The sequence below is a fragment of the Acartia tonsa genome, chromosome 13 (genome assembly GCF_053477335.1).
Source record: "Acartia tonsa isolate MP-2025a chromosome 13, ASM5347733v1, whole genome shotgun sequence".
Taxonomy (NCBI): Eukaryota; Metazoa; Arthropoda; class Copepoda; order Calanoida; family Acartiidae; genus Acartia; species Acartia tonsa.
The window spans coordinates 38,486,778-38,504,972 of record NC_137272.1 but is presented as its reverse complement, the minus strand read 5'-3'; the positions used below and the strand labels follow the sequence as shown (position 1 = coordinate 38,504,972).

The 18,195-nt window shown below is 31.0% G+C and overlaps 1 protein-coding gene across 1 annotated transcript in view; it reads left to right on the top strand.

Annotated features, from left to right (window-relative positions):
• Positions 1–1,548: 1,548 nt before the first annotated feature.
• The window catches only part of LOC145335294 (fibroblast growth factor receptor-like 1), a 33,589-nt gene continuing 16,942 nt past the window's right edge, over positions 1,549–18,195 (top strand). Inside the window, exons 1-6 of the mRNA XM_080181031.1 lie at positions 1,549–1,570; positions 1,916–2,001; positions 4,865–4,939; positions 11,063–11,128; positions 16,041–16,112; positions 16,662–16,727. Of these exons, the coding sequence (XP_080037157.1) occupies positions 1,549–1,570; positions 1,916–2,001; positions 4,865–4,939; positions 11,063–11,128; positions 16,041–16,112; positions 16,662–16,727 (387 nt within the window). The remainder of the gene's footprint in view (positions 1,571–1,915; positions 2,002–4,864; positions 4,940–11,062; positions 11,129–16,040; positions 16,113–16,661; positions 16,728–18,195) is intronic.

The following is an 18,195-nucleotide window of genomic DNA, read 5'->3' as shown; positions in this document are numbered from 1 at the left end:
TCCTCCCAACATAACGTGGTCCTACAACGACAAGAAAATATCAAATAACCCAGGAAAATTCATAGTTTAGCCGCTGTTTACGTATTTGTCCTTGTTTACATAGTTGTAATTTGTGTGTGTTAACCCTTAAAATTATGGTGCCAAAGTACATGAAAGATTTGGACCAGACCTCAAATGGATTATTTGGAGTGTGTCTTCAATACTGTATATTATTGCATATACACAATAGCAAATGTTTTAAACTTTTGGGTGGAGAGACTAAGGAGAATGATAGATTTAACTCCCAAACGTTTAGAGCTAACATAAGACAGAACGATTTATAAATGTTATGTTAGAAATAGAATAAAAGAAAAAGAGTCAATAAAAGACACAATAAAATCAAATAAAACGGAGCATTTAATTCCTGGCTCTTTAGACATAATTAAATGATAAAGCATAAATTATGGAGCATCTATTGGAACATTGTGAACTCAATAATTAGTATAACCATACAGACAAAGTTTGTCTATTAGCTGCCAAATATCTAGGACAAGAACATTATCCAAAAAATAAATTAATTTACATTTTTTATATTCCTTTATAGCAATGAGAGTTTGTTATTAAACAGCTAAATTCTCTTTTTATATACAAATTGTGCTTGTTCAAATCAATAGTGAACTATTTTTGTTGCACACATTTTATCCTTGTTTTCTATAAATATTAAAGGCTGCGTGCCTTGAGATCTCAAGGGGCATTTTAAAAAGAGGAGGGGGAAGGGAAACAAGAAAAAGAACATATGTTAGGGCTCAATGTAAAGGAGTTCCATATCAGTCCATCCCCGAACGTCCTATGGGGGAGTTATATAGTTACCCCCCCCCCCTTCTTCCATAACCTATGAAAACTTACATTTTACTCCCCTCCCCCAAAATAAAAAGCTTAAACGTCTTTAGGTCCCTCTTTTGATACAGACAGATAACCTTTCTCTTTTTTCTTATAAGAATTGTCTCTGTGTAAAAGTGGCAAGTGCCAATTTTCTTGGAATAATGAATATTTGAGACGATCATTATCAGTATGGTTTTCTACAATCTTTAATAGTCATTTTGTTATTAGCAAAGCGACTCTTTATATGTAAAGCAGCTTATAGTGCCTAATCAAACATGACGTCATACAATACAATTTTACAAATGCCTAATGATAGGCCATTATACATTTTACCATTAGTTAATATAAAAGTATACTGGCCTATCATTGGTCAATTGTATTAATGACGTCATTTTTTATTTTGTCTGCAATAATTAGTTTCACGAAAGAATAAACTTTCTTGTCGTTTTTCTTAGTTTTATTGGCTAGCGGCTACACCCATAGCCTACTGGGAAATTAATTAAAAAACAACTTGACACAATAATAAATATATTTTTGCATTGATAAGAATAAAATATAAATTTATTCTTATTTTTATTAGCTTTTTTATTCAGAAGTTAAAGTAGAAAACAAAAACGATAGTTTATACTAGATTTTAGCGAGAATATAACTTAATTTAGATTTAGAAAGTGGATTTTAACGTTAAAGATGAATTGGGAAAGAAAAAGGGGTAAGGAAGGTGGAATTTTAGCTCACCTATCCGTATAGTACATATGATCTACAGACAGACAGACCAATACAATAATTAGAGTAGTTTTGCTACTAAAAACAAATGTTAAGGAAGCCTTACATAACTAATCACTTAAAAACTATTCATAATCCATCAACTTTATATTAATCTCAAGGGCGTGCGAATAAGAATGAAACCCCCCTCTCCCCTTTCCTAACTCAAGAATCTTTCCCTCTCACAAGGAATGATTAAAATTTGCTAATCCCTCCCAGCATTTTGGAATAAAAATTCCTCCTAAGAATTCAACATATTTATCTTTATATTCAAAACTATGAATTTCACCAGAGCTTTACATCCCTGATTTAAAAGAGTACCATAGTGGAGTATATACTTGTGTAGCCAGTAGCCGTGCTGGTCAGGCTGAGAGACAGGTATACTATCTATCTATTTATCTATACATCCAGAGTGTACACATGTGTAGCTAGTAGCTGTGCTGGTCAGGCTGAGAGACAGGTATACTATCTATCTATCTATCTATACATCCAGAATGTATACATGTGTAGCTAGTAGTCGTGCTGGTGAGGCTAGGAGACAGGTATACTATCTATCTATCTATACATCCAGAGTGTATACTTGTGAGGCTAGTAGCTGTGCTGGTCAGGCTGAGAGACAGGTATACTTTCTATCTATACATCCAGAGTGTATACTTGTGAAGCCAGTAACCGTGCTGGTCAGGCTGAGAGACAGGTATACTATCTATATATACATCCAGAGTGGATACATGTGTAGCTAGTAGCTGTTCTGGTCAGGCTGGGAGACAGGTTACTATATATCTATCTTTACATTCAGAGTATATACATGTGTAGCAGGTAGTTGTGCTGGTCAGGCTGAGAGACAGGTATACTATCTATCTATCTATGCATCCAGAGTGTATACTTGTGTAGCTAGCAGCCGTACTGGTCAGGCTGAGAGACAGGTATACTATCTATCTATTTATACATCCAGAATATATACATGTGTAATTGTACATCTATCTATCTATACATACATCAATATCTATCTATCTACAGACAATTATTTTAAGTGTGGTTAATGTTGATCATAGAGAAAAAAATAAAAGAGAGGAATCGAAGCAACTAGAAGATGAAAATAGGCAGTGGGCCTAGAGGCCTACACAGCGCTGTTGCCGCGCTAAAAATTATTGCTATTCCACTAATTTTCAAATGGGAGGATTAAAAATTATTAAAAAAAAATATTTTTTTACTTTTTACTATTTCCATATTTAGGGCAAGAATATTAGATTAGATATTTTCGTTTTAATATTTTAATTAAAAATTACATAGAATTTTATTTTTATTTAAAAAAATTTGTTCATGAAAGATGAATCCTTCTATTTCTAAAAAGGGGGAAATTTTTTTCATAATGAACATTCAGCTGATTCTGACCGCCCACGGCTGTTGGCTAAATATCGCTTTTCTTTTTATTCACATTATTATTTTTGATTGACTTACAAAAAGCCCTGGGCGGTTTTTGATTTTCGTCTGCTTCTAAATTTAGGGATGGGGAAGTAGTATTTTACCATGAAAAAGGGGTGAGTATTCATCCTCTTATCCTTTTTCCTTATGATGTTGATGTATTTGTAGTCTAACTTTTAGTGTGGAGAATGGTTTTTATGCAATGGATCTATATCATAGGGAGAAAAGTTCACAATGTTTGCTTTTTCAAAAACACCCTTTGGCTTTATAGGTATCCAAATTTTTCTGTGAATTTCACATTGCAAAAATTGGAATATCTACCTTCTTCATAAAAAACCTGTCAATCTTCTAAAAGCGAAAGAGGATATAAAGCTTCCCTGGAAAATAAAACTAATTGTTATTATTGAGCAGAAACCCAAAGAAAATTTAGTGATGTTATATCCATTCTAATTTTGTTGGATGTAGAACAATAATTTTTTACCATACTCAAGAGCTCAGCTTTTATGATTGATAAATGTTTTATCATTCTTTTGTGTAAAGAGATCAGTAAACATTTTTTGGATCATGGAAAGAAAACGAAGTAACGGGTTTTAACAATAGGTTTTCTCCTATTTCTAACCCTTTATTTGTGTCCTGTAGGGGCATGTTTATAGTAATATAAATTCTAATTTAATTCATAATTAATATAAACAAAAAAAAGAAATTTTTAATAAATTTTCAGTATCTTATTAAGATAATACAATTTTTAAAACTAAGTTTACAGATCTCTTTTTTCCATAAAAATATCTAGTTTCTTATTGGCACAAAAAGAAGAGCGAATAGTATAGTCAAAATAATTGTTTTTCTCTTGTTCTTACATCTCACCATTATATATTACAATACCCTCTTACATATAAAGTAGTAAGGTTTTTTATCCGCGGCTTAACGAATGAGCTGATTTTTTTTAATTAAAAAGCGTACTGGGACGATGTTAGACAATTTAATTTTTTTTATTCACATATTTTTTCTATACAGATCTCCTATCTATCTATCTATCTATCTATCTATCTATCTATCTATCTATCTATCTATCTATCTATCTATCTATCTATCTATCTATCTATCTATCTATCTATCTATCTATCTATCTATCTATCTATCTATCTATCTATCTATCTATCTATCTATCTATCTATCTATCTATCTATCTATCTATCTATCTATCTATCTATCTATCTATCTATCTATCTATCTATCTATCTATCTATCTATCTATCTATCTATCTATCTATCTATCTATCTATCTATCTATCTATCTATCTATCTATCTATCTATCTATCTATCTATCTATCTATCTATCTATCTATCTATCTATCTATCTATCTATCTATCTATCTATCTCTCTATCTATCTATCTATCTATCTATCTATCTATCTATCTATCTATCTATCTATCTATCTATCTATCTATCTATCTATCTATCTATCTATCTATCTATCTATCTATCTCTCTATCTATCTATCTATCTCTCTATCTATCTATCTATCTATCTATCTATCTATCTATCTATCTATCTATCTATCTATCTATCTATCTATCTATCTATCTATCTATCTATCTATCTATCTATCTATCTTTATATCTATCTATCTATCTATCTATCTATCTATCTATCTATCTATCTATCTATCTATCTATCTATCTATCTATATATCTATCTATCAATCTATCTATCTATTTATCTATCTATCTATCTATTTATCTATCTATATATCTATCTATCTATCTATCTATCTAACTATCATCTTTATTTATATCTATCTATCTATGTATTTTAGTATTATTTGACTGTTGAATCTCCAAGTATAGAGCTACCTATAATCAAGCGAACCACAAACATAACTGTTTATCAGGTAAAACATTTTTACTATTATATCATAAGCGTAGCAATATTATGCTTGACTTTTTCCTATAGTAGCACAAATTAATTTTACAAATACTCTTGTTTTGTTTTGTATTACTTTAGGTCAGAGATGGGTTTTTGAAAGAAGAATGCCGCGTTTTTCGACATGTTTTAGACCTGTCGTCTTCGTTCAATCAATTATTATTATGAAAAGGCCCTGTAGGATTTAAACAGAGTAAACAACTATTTATTTAATTATTTCGCTTTTGTTGGTAAGGCTTTATTTAAAAAAAAAAAATAATCTTAAATCCATTTTTTCTGTATATTAATTAATGCATCTTTTTCAATTTCATAATAATGATTGATTGAACGAAGACGACAGGTTTAAAAAATGTTGAAAAAACGCGGCATTCTTCTTTCAAAAACCCATCTTAGGTTATACTGGATACTGGAATAGTTTATGTCGAAAAGTGTAGCTTAAAATGAAATTTGACATTACTGAAATATTTTTTTCATATCATTAATACCATTAAACCATTTTGCCTGAAGGTTAAGATCTCAATGACTACTGAACCAATTGGGTTCTATATTTTAGGTAAGCTTTACATAGATCCTGTGATGAGTTAAGGCTATTTTTTTCAGATTTAGCCTTTAAGGTCTCGGTATGGTTTTTAGCTATTTTTCTGGCCCAGGTATTACACTTCAATTACAAAGCCCCTCAAACTTAGCCTTAAGTATTTAAATATACTAAATTATATAAATGTTAAAATGATTACAGATTATGTAATGTATACCAAAGGTACAAGGTTCTAATTTTAACTATGACCTAATTTTGCTTTCATTAGATATTGAAAAAAAGATTATCCTAAAATTGGCATTGACAAATTGGTAAATGGTTGAAATTGTGGTATCCGCCTAGGATAAATGGCAGACACCAGAGTTCGAAAAGACTACGGCAGTGTGACAGACGTGGACACCTTACTATAGAGAAGCTACGCTTCTCTAGCAATCACTAAATAACAAACAGCATCTATTCAGTTGTTCCTTTATTGAAGGTCTGAGGGTTACTAAAGTTGTACAACATAATATAAATACATATGGATTAGGAATAAAGATAGTTAAAGATAAATCATACAAGTAAAACATAGATAATTGCAATGGTTAGGTAGATGGCTATCCCTGTCCGGGGAAGGCAGGATAGCCCATGGAACAGCACAATAGGTAGATAAGCATAGAGGGGTTGAGTGGTAGGTCTGGGTACTAAAAAGGGAAGGTTTGATGATTACTGTGACAACAACAGTCTGTGTGGGGGTGATTCTATCAGGTGAGGGAAGGCTTAGATCCTTTATCCTCAGGGTTGAGGTGGTGCTGATAACTTGGTGGTTGAAGGGGAAGGTTCCGGTGCTTAAGATGGGAGAGGGAGGGGTAACACCCCTCCCTCCATTTGCAGGACAACTGAGAGATGAAATCAATACCGTTATCTGACATATTTTCAGGTGGCTTTACAATTGTAGAATAACAGGATTTAGCTGGGTGCGTAGCATCACTGTAATGTCTTGGTTTCTGCATGGTCCAGAGTTGCCGCATACCACAAAATGACTAATATGGCATTGAACATAAATTTGCAGATGCAATTTTTCAGATTTAAAGGACATTCTCTCGTTTAGTTTTTAACTATTTTATTTTCATATTCTTATCGTTAGGCCCTCAGGACATCAAAAAACAATGTATTGTCTATTATTTTTATTTTTATTTTCTTAATTCATATTAGTAATCATAGAATATGTAAGAAAGGATGTCTATTTTACCGCTGATCGAATAATTTAATTATTTTTTTCTTTTTAAAACTTAAATTGAAAGTAGAGGATCGACTACCCCTAACCCCTCTAGTTAGTTTTAACTTATTTTTAGGCAGTATTTTCAAGAATAATATATGGAACTGTCCTTCTCAAATTTGTAAGATCAAAACATGGACGTTCCTTTTATATTGAATATTTTCTTTCCATTGCATTGTTGCAATTACATCTTTGTCATTTTCATTTAATTTCTTTAATTTAATTGTGCAGCTTTTCAATAACTATGGTATCTTTGTTACCCTTATATAAAGAAGTAGGTTGTTTTTCGGGCTGGTGTGCGAGCCTATGGACCGATTGTTTGTTTTTTATACAGTGAAGCTTCTAATATAAGTTTTGTTATGGGCAATTTATTTTTGAAGGTGGTGTTACCACCCTTAAAATAAGTATAAACCTCTCCAGGACCCATGAGAAGCTATGCTGTAAAGGCGAACCTTATTGGATAAGCGGTTAACGAGATCCATTGGAAAGACACAGATCCTATTACTTTTATATAAGGATTATTTTATATTTCATATTTTGTGTTGCTTAACCGGATCTTGCCATCCTTGTTGATACTGCATTTAACAAATCGGCTGTTAAAAAAAATGTATAGTTCCTTGAAAATGTTTACGCACCGGATGGAAAAAGTGGTTAGGTTATTGATATTTTGATTTCCTGCAGAAATCTTCAATTTTGTTGTTGGAGCGTTTTTGCACCTTTAAAAATAGACCTTTAAATACTTTAGTAATATGGCAACATTTAGTAAGTTGTCTTCATGTCATGCCATATAATAGATATTGTGATACTTTTTAAAAAATATGAAAATATTTTGCCAATTGAGATCTTTTTATTAACCATAATTATCGACGTAAAACATTCCGAAAGAAAATCAACAATTTTGACGGGCTTTCCATTGCATAAAAGAAGGATTTACAGATTTCCTTGAAATAAACACTGCATTTAGATAGCCAGGTTCTAAAAACTATCTTGGAAAGCTGCATTACAACAGGATCTAAGCCTTTCAATGCCTTATATTTTATTGTGATTTCAAACATTAAAGCTTTTTAGAAACTGGCTTTAGTTTTGAACCAAAGTATAGTGTGGCCAAGTACGAATAGTTATTTATCGCATCGTATTATAAACAGCTTTCCACGGATATAAAATGTACAATTGCAAGATTAAAATCAGTTTTGTTAGCCCAAGAAGCCAAAGGCACGGGCTAACAAATTTGTTTTAATATTATGATATTATATTTCTATATTCGTAGAAAACTAAACATAATATGAAACGATACATGATTTTTCAGTGTTGCCGAGAACCAGTGCTTATCCACCGGATATTAATTGGTTTTAAAGCCATTCTGTAAATTATTCCAAACAAAAATCATATTACTGCCTTGTCTAAATATAGTATACAGCTAAATATCAACGTAAAATTGCTAAAAAGAGATCAACCAATTTTACATTTATTTGTGCAATAATGATGTAAAAGTGATCTTCAAAGGTCAAACGAATTAATTTTTGATAGATAATAACAACATTTTTAGGTTAAACAATTGTATTACGTTTTAATGCAATGGCCTTTATAAAATGCGTTTAATAATTATATTTTATCATGTTTTGTTAATATTATACTTGACAAAACTTAAAATCTGTTAAATGTTTTATTTGTAAACCTCAATTATATATTCTTAATCTCATAATTTATTGCTCCATTAAATTAAAAATCATCAAGCAATTTTTTGTTTGTATGACTGAAAGTAGCATATTCGATCTTATAAACATCATCCAGCCGACATAGTAACAATATATATAATATTTTCAAGGTGATATTGTTTTATTGAAGCGTGGCCTAAATAATTAAATGAAGGTTTATTGTAAAATCTTTGTAGCCTGTTCTATTTTTCCTCCTTAAGTCTTTCACCTACAAAAATATTGCATTTATTGATATTTACCCTTTTTTGCAGCTGAGTGTTTTCAAAAAACGACAAAAATTAGCATCTTAGGAAATTTAGGAATTTTTAGAAATAATTAATTATTCATATTATGGGTAAAATTATTTCAGAATAAGTACCATTTAATCTTATTCTAATAATTACATTTTGATACTCAAAATAAATTAGCTATTTTTTACTTTTTGCTGGATTAAATAAAAAATCCGTTGCAGTTTTCCTTTCTCGTCATTATTTTCTGTATTTTAGAGATAGGACATCATAAAATAAAACTTTTTCCTTTGTTTACTTTTTTTGATAAATTGATATGCACTCCAATGATGATAAAGAATAAATCTTCCCTTTCCTCAAATAAAATTTTATTGGTGGAAAAGTTTGGATACTCCAATATTAAACCAACCAATCAAGATTTTATAAGAGTATAAAAGCCAACAAATAAGAGATCATGTATATAAAACCTTAGGGTGCCAAAATAATTTACGACCAATTTTCCCTTCCTCCTTGCTTATTGGCCAAATTTAAAAATCTGCCTGATCCTGATTAAATCATAATATCTTTTATGATTTTTTTTCTTTTCTTCATAATGCCTGCAATCTCTGAATTTATGCATTAGACAAAAAGCATTAAGTGTCCATTTTTATTAGCATAATATTTGTATTATGTAAAAAACAACTTTGTATTTTATTAAGGCCATATCTCGTCCTGTAGCTCTTTGCCTTAAAAAAGCTAAGATTTAAGGAAATTTATAGATGTATTGATAAGTTGTTTACAATTTGTATTGGATATATAATATTTACTTTAAATTTACTTACTTTTCGCAAATAATTAATATTATTTTCTGTTTTGTTGTGACTCCTAGTGTTATTTTGTTACATTTGATGTGAACAACCTGGTTAAAGATTTAAGGCTTACTCAAATAGTTAAGGCCAAAAGAAACATGTTCATGAAAATGTAATATAACAAGGATGACAACATCCACAAAAGCGAAACTCTGAAACGGTAGGACAGACAATCATTAACTCTTGTGGAGTTTTAGAACTGAATATGCAAAATATAAATCTAAAAGTTTTGACAAAATTATAAGTAAAATTGTTGCAAAACTTCCTTTTTACATAATAATGTTTAGGGACATACTAAAATTTTTATAAAAAAAAGAGGTTAAAAAATAAACATGTTTAATTAAGACGTACGGACATGCTGGTAACGATTATAAGAGTACGGGTGGACGGGCCGACCCTTATTATAGTAAAGCTTCGCTTTTGAAATTATGAAGGAGTAATTAACCACCCCTCCAAACCCTTTTTTGGCAAGTGCTGAAGGAAGCAAAAATAACATTCACAAAAAAAGTCAACTGATACCGCACACTAAAATCTATAGATCTATCTTTAATAAAGGCTAAGATAAATCATTATATACAGATAGGCTTTAAATATATAATATATACTAACAAGTCTTGTATATAAATTAAACTTTGCACTTTAAATTTGAAAAAATTGCTGTTTAATTTAAAAATTATTTCTCTTTGATCTATTTTGAAAAATTGTATGTTCATACAAGTCCCTTAAAAGACTTTTTTATGATTTGAAAATTAATCGGTAAGTGGGGGGGGGGGGTATGTTTTTTACTTCTCGTAACAAATACTTTTAACCTTCCTAAGTGATATTCTATAGTTTGCGAACCTGTAACACTTTGCAAGAATGGTATTTTTGCAAAAACGAAGTACCACCCAAAATTTTATTAATGCTACATAATTTTTAAAGCAAATCATTTCTACTTTTATATTGTGGTCTCATGAGCATTTGCAGAGTAAAAACACATTCTGTTTTTAAAGCATCTTTGATACATATGATTTTCAAAATAATTTAATATCTTAAATTAACCTTCTTTATTTATATTACAGTCTTATTAGCGTAGCATCTGTATATACGTTATTTTAAGAAATTTATGATTCATGGAACTTATCTTTGAAGCTGTCATCCTTGTTATATTATTACATGGATTATGCTGAAATTTTAAATTTTATTTAGAATTTAATTTTCAATTAAATAAATTAAAAGAGGATTAAATATATTTCAGTTGCAAAAGGTTGTTAAATTTAAGTTTCTAACATAATATGAATAAAAGCTAAAAACCAAGGATGACGTCTCTCTAAAAGTAGTTACATTTTCGGACTTTAAAATATTCGTATATTGTGCAAAAACGTCATAAAGTTCGTTATTTTAAAAAAATATTCTAAGAAAAACACATGTTTTACAATGAACGTACGACCATTTAAAAAAAAGTTTTAGATATTCCTAGATTTCTTTTCTTTACTATACTTTATTTTTTTATTAATTTATATATTTAGGGTCAAGAGGTACATCTTGAATGTGAAATAGAATCAAGACTAACCCCAGAAATACAGTGGTTACAGGTTAGGATTCTTTTAATCAAGTAAAGTAAAGACTGCTAGTTTTTTTATATGTTCGATCATGATTATGTTTTTGGCCATAACTCTTTGAAAAATGCTTAATTACAAATCAGAATGTTATATGATAATCAATACATAAATCCCTGTATAAAAAGTAAAAACAAGACAAAAGTTAAAAAAAGAGATGTTTCTATTAACTTTATGGTTTCCATTCATATAAAAAGTTACACCCAAATTTGCATATTTTTTAGTATTTTTATTAGCTTTCCATGAAATAAAAATATATTTGAAAACTGATTGCTTGGGCTTATGAAGAAACTGCTCAAGTATCTTAGGTCGAAAAAGGTCTGTTTTGTAAGCATTATTGGCAGAATTATGGCCGATTACATATAATGTTATAATCGAACGTATAAAAAAACTTACAGACTTTAGCTACTCTACAATTTAGATGGATAGTCATAAACAATCACTAAATGTTGATGGTCTTAATAATTAGTAGAGACTATGTCATTGTCACGCATAGGAAAGCAGCAGTAGGTATCATTTTGTCAGGGTGTACCAGATTCGAACTCGACACCTCCCTAAAACCAAGCAGCAAATGTGGCTTGATCATTTGTCATTAATTTAAGTCACTTTGATATTAGTAAAGCATTTGATCTCAGCAGTATGTTAAAATTGCTTAAAATAGTCAAAATTAAATCTTTTAGAAAAAGAAAACGCCATCAAAGGGTACCTGTCGTTTGTAGCCTACCGAGTGTATAGCGACAGCTTCAATAAATAACTATATTTAATTTTACTACATAACGGTGATAATGTTTTATAATTTGGTTTATTTTTGACCTTGCACTACTAATAAATCTATAGACATAATGTTATTCTTTTTATCCTCTCCAATACTTTCTCTTTTTAGAAATACACGATGGATATTCTTAGCATTTCATAATATGTACATTTTTTTAATATCTAATTGCTGAAACTATAATATCTGTATATGCTTTGCACATATTTACAAAAGATATATTTTTCATGGGGACATCTCCAAGTGTTGGCGTCATTCCTACCCGCCCCCTATAAATACTTCTTTCCTAAGGTAATGTGCGGTTTACAAGATCTCAGCGGACATGTTGTTATTTTATCAATAGGATATAGGCCTATAAATAAATGATTACTAAAGAATTCTGAACAAAATTAAAATATTGTTATTGTCTGCAAATGCTTATAATTTCTTCTTGATATGAGTTCAAAAACGATAAATACGAAATAGTAAAGTTTAGATGAAGTAATAAAGATTTAAGAATCCCTATTAAAAGATCTATTATATAGAACATTCTTGGCATATTTTACAGACGTCAAAGCAAAATTTGTAATAAATTTTCTTCTTTTTGGCACAAAAAGTGAATTTGATTGACCTTGAAGTAGCTTTAAAAAATATTCTTAATTTTCAAATTGTTTAAGAAACATTCATAATTCAATAACAAAAAGTATCAAAAATATATTATTAAGTACAAGAAAATGAATTATATGCACTATTAAAATCTACAACCTAACAGTAGAACTGACAGAAAGACGGGCATACTAACCAAAAAACAAAATAACTTGAAAATCGCCCGCGCTACAAAAAAAATCATTATTTTGGTTGAAATAAATGGACACCTTATATTTATGTTATATTGTAAGTATCGATGAATCTAATCCGTATAAGATTACTGTTACATATTTTTTAGGTACAAATGATTGGTATTTAGAAGTATTTTTTAAAAATAGCAAAAAGCAAACAGTCTTTAGACGGCCTTTGTATAAAGTAGCGGAATTAAAAACTTGTTTGATTTACTTCACAGTTAAAGTAATTAATCTTAAAAATCTGTATTAGAGTAGTAAACGTCTAAAAGTCATATTCATATTAATCCTTTTAATAAAGTAACAGGATGTGTGTTTGTCTGTCTGTCTGTGTGTCTTCAGCGAAGGATCTCACTAACCGCTGAACCGACCGGGTTCTTCTTAACAGGGTAGATTCTCATAGGTCCCGGAAAGGTTTATAACTATTTTGGGGGAGGGTATCACCGACCTCCCAAGATAAATCACACAAAAAAATCGAAAAAAAATAAAGATTTGAAAGACATGAAAGCAACATGAAGAGGTATAGTAGAGACTTGAACAAAAAAAAGCATTTAAAGTGCTACTAGATGCCTCTAGGGGGCGTAGCCGCTAGTATCCCAATATATAAAGTAGTTAGGTTTTTGAATTATCCATCTTAGGGAAGCAATTAAAGTCTTGGAATGGCTTTAACCTTAATACAGATCTCTATATCCTATGTAAAATATCCATATGTCTATATAACTATAAGCCATAACTGTCAAGGTTGAAGAAATAAGTCTTTTTATAGACAGATTCTGCCAAAGGATTATTTATTCATAAATATAGCCCTAGTTATCCTATATTAGAAAGGAGTGAGATTTTTTGGCAAAAGATCTCGGAAATACATGATATGAATTGGTTCTACTTAGTATATGTCTTTAGGTGGTTTTAGGCTATTGTCCTGACTTTCCCCAACCTCCGCAGGTCCGAAGAACATAGTAGATTCTCCTCACTCTCTCTCTCTCTCTCTCTCTATATATATATATATATATATATATATATATATATGATTTAACATAGAATGAATAACAAAAAGTTATAGGTAATACACTGTGTTTCGTAATGATACTCTTCAGTTACAATAACATTTTGATACTGACAATGAAATCAAAATTCAAAAGTTTCAATGATTTTTACAAAAAACATTAGAGGATTTTTCATGACATAATTTAAATTACAAATATTTAAAAAAAAAAACTATCTTGAATCGAGCAGTATTAGGTTCCATTTTCTTCCAGGTGATTGATCAACAGGAACTTCTCTCTGTGTCTACATTTACAGTTAATCTCATATCTCTTATTTAGGAGATTGTTGTCCTTGCTATGAATGATGTTAACTTTCTCAAGATTACACAGTTTACAGGAACCAGAGATGGGAGTGTAGGATGGAGCTTGACTAATAATTGACCATTTCAGTCAATGTTATCCCTTTTAAGAGTCCAGAGATAGGAAGATAAACTTGTTCTGTGTTGATATTATGCTTGGTTGAAAGATTGTTTGTGACCAGTGAAACGTGTTTTAAAAGTGTTGCTTGTGTTGCCAATATATGTAGCTGGTTTAGTTGTGTTGGTGACTTCTGCTTTGTAGATAAGAGATTCTTTTAGACATTGGCCATCTACAGGACAAGCATTCTGACCACCTCGGCAGTTGCACTGTCTTGTTGGATTGGTGGCAGTATCTGATTTTCTTAGGATATGCTTGTTGTGACCAGCGATGATAGCTTTGATATTTGGCATGCAACAGTAGGACACTTTGACAGTTGAACGATTAAAATACTTATGGAGTGGTGTGTTCTTGAAGTGTTTATCCACTAGAAGCAAAAATTTCTTTGCTACATTTGTTTTAACAGTCTGGCAAAAAGGTGGATTGAACCAAATGACATTTTTTCTTCTTCACTTTGGCACTCGTTGGTTTGGTGGATGTTCTGTATATTCAAAATCTGTATCATGCCCAGCAGAATTAAGTGCTTCTTTGTAAGGTTTTTTCTCATCATCAAATATTTCTTTTGAAGAAGACAATTTGCATATTCTGTCACAAACCATTTTTGGAATTTCTTTCTTGATTTTTGTTGGATGATTTGACTTTGTATTGATGTAACAGATATCCGTGTTTGGCTTGGTAAAAGGCTTGAAAGTGTTGTTTTTCAGGTCAAAATATGCATCTAGAAATTCTGTGCTGGTGATATTGCATTCTATTGTCACTTTCAATTGAATATCTTTAAACAGGTTGAACACTTGTTTCCTCATTCTCTCGATTTGTGGCCCTGAACCTGACACAGCTGCTAGACCATCATCTCGGTAAAGACCAACATTAGGCTGTTGTAAGATGTTACATAGTTTATTGAGAATGAACAAGCCTACCAGTTCACAGCACTCAGCGCCATCATAGCTTCCCATTGTGATATCAAAATCAGATTGTTCTTGTTTGATCCATGGGGTTTGGTTAAGGTACAAAAAGGACTTTCTTGTGTTATGAATGATTTCAGTTTCAGCTTGGGAAAAATTGTAGTATTGTTTAGCCCAATTTATTGTTTGATCAAAAAGGGTCTTACTGATTGATGGATAGAAAGAAACAACGTCAAATTTGAAAAATGTCAGGTTTTCTTTGTTCTGTAGATTTTTGAACCATTCTATCACTTGATCAGAATTTTTCCACAGGTTTAAATTTGTAGCAGTTTTGATGGTTTGAATTGCTTTATCTAGAATGATCTTGCTGACTTTTCCAAGATTGGACTTGAGGACTCGATTTGTAGATCAATTGAAGCTATCAAAATATCTTTCTAAACTCAATAAAACATGCCTTTGTTTCTTAGTTATATATTATTATTATAAGTTAAATCGTCATTAAATGTGTTAGATGTATCAAATCTATTTAGGTATATATCTATCTATCTATCTATCTAGCTATTATCTATCTCTATCTATCTATCTATCTATCTATCTATCTATCTATCTATCTATATATATATCTATCTATCTATCTATCTATCTATCTATCTATCTATCTATCTATCTATCTATCTATCTATCTATCTATCTATCTATCTATCTATATATCTATCTATCTATCTATCTATCTATCTATCTATCTATCTATCTATCTATCTATCTATCTATCTATCTATCTATCTAACTAACTATCTATCTACCTAACTATCTATCTATATATTTATCTCTCACACTCTCTATCTATGTTTATTCATTCATTTTATGACCATACATAATTATTTTTATGCTTCGCTACTTTTTGTATAATTTCATCCTTGTTTTTTAATGTTTTAGAAGTGTGTGGAAGACGACTATTCCATAACCCTGGGTGATCTCAGATTAATTAGTGCTGGTTCTAATAGTCAGGAATTAATCAATTAAATCATTATTACAGATGAAGACCAAACTGCATAACTTTTGTGTCACTTTTGATTCCTGTAACGTCACAAAATGAGGAAGATGAGAGCAGAAGTGGGAAAAAAGAGATGGAGAATATGACGTCAAAAGTGGTGCAAAAGTTATGCAGTTTGGTCTTCGTCATTATTACTCCTCCTTTTGCTACTGGATTTATTAAGATCTTAATCAAACTAAAGACGTAATAGTTATTTCTCGTATCGTATTATAAACGGCTTTCCGCGGATATAGAATGTACAATTATAAGATTAAAACTAGTTTTTTTAGCCCCGTGGTGCCGAAGGTACCAACTAAAAAAACTGGTTTTAATCTTATGATTGTACATTTCTATATTCGTAGAAAACTGGATATAATACGATGCTAGACATAGTTTTTTCGTATGGATGAGAACCGGTTCCTATCCACCGGATTCGAATGAATACGAGAAAAGATTATTATTTTATTAATAATACTCTTTTTTTTAGAAAATGAAATTAATAGATTTAATTTATAAATTTCCAGATAACACAATTAGAAACAAATAAATATCTGAGCACTTTCACTGTTCAGAATGCTCAACAATCACAGGTTAGATTAATTCATAGTAGCGCCGCTACTTTGCAAGTGATCGTGTCTGTAATATCTGTATAAGCGAAATTGTCTATCTGCAAGGACGTTCAAGCGGGAGGAGATAAAGTCGACGAACCTCAAACTGTCCCACTTTGAGAAAGACGATTCTAGTGACGTCATTTACGTTTCGGGAAAGAAAAAGGGAAGGGGGGGAAAATCTCTTCAAAAGAGATAGGAGAAAAGGGAAGAGATTTTCTTCCCCCTTCCCTAAACGTATATGACGTCACTGGAATCGTCTGTCTCAAAGTGGGACAGTTTGGGGTTCGTTCACCATATCCCCCTAAAAAATGTTTAAGATTATATTAAGATTACACCAACCCTCCCTCCCCCCTACCCCTACTATACCCACAAGAAGTGTAATATCAGGTGAATTTTTTATATTTTACACCAAAAATGTTGATTTTTACCCACCAAATTTTTAAAGTGTGTGAATCATCCCACCTATCAAATATTACATATATGATGCTTTTTAACAACAAATATTAAAAGTGGTAGTTTACTACTAGTATAATGTAATATCTTGATAAACTACCATACATATAGGTAGATAAACACATCTAGAACACATATCTAACAGATCTTACTATAATATATGTCTGTATCATATATCCATTTAGTAATACCATTATCTTACACCATTATAACACAGGTTTTGAATGAGATATTGTTATCAAATATACCTTATACCTGTATGTATATATAAATATATATATATAGTGTTACATTGCAAAGATACAAACTTATGACGATATACCAAAAATATTTCAACTGATACCTCTTTCATTAGATGCCACATTGTCGACATAAAACTAGAAATTATTCGTCGAAACAGTACAAGGTTTCCAGTTTTTTACATATATACTTGTAATAATAACAGTAGTGCTGTTAAAGGAAGCTTACTAATGATCATGGGTAGAGTTGGGGGAAGAGAGAAAAGGAAAGAGAGAGAAGGAGCGAGAGAGTAAGGGTGAGAGGGAGGAAATTGTGCTAAGAGAGAAAGAGAGATAGATAAATAGATAGATAAATAGATAGATGGATAAATAAATAGATAGATAGAAAGATAGATAGAGGGAGAGAGTGAAGGAGAGAGAGAGAGAGTTAAGGAGAGAGAGAGAGAGTAGGAGAGAGAGAGAGAGAGTAGGAGAGAGAGAGAAAGTAGGAGAGAGAGAGAGAGAGAGAGTAGGAGAGGGAAAGAGAGAGAGGGAGAGATAGAGAGAAAGAGAGAGAGAAAGAGAGAGAGAGAGAGAGAGAGAGAGAGAGAGAGAGAGAGAGAGAGAGAGAGAGAGAAAGAGAGAGAGAGAGAGAGAGATAGAGAGAGAGATAGAGAGAGAGAGAGAGAGAGAGAGAGAGAGAGAGAGAGAGAGAGAGAGAGAGAGAGAGAGAGGAGAGAGAGAAGGAGAGAGAGATTAGGAAGGAACGAGGGAGA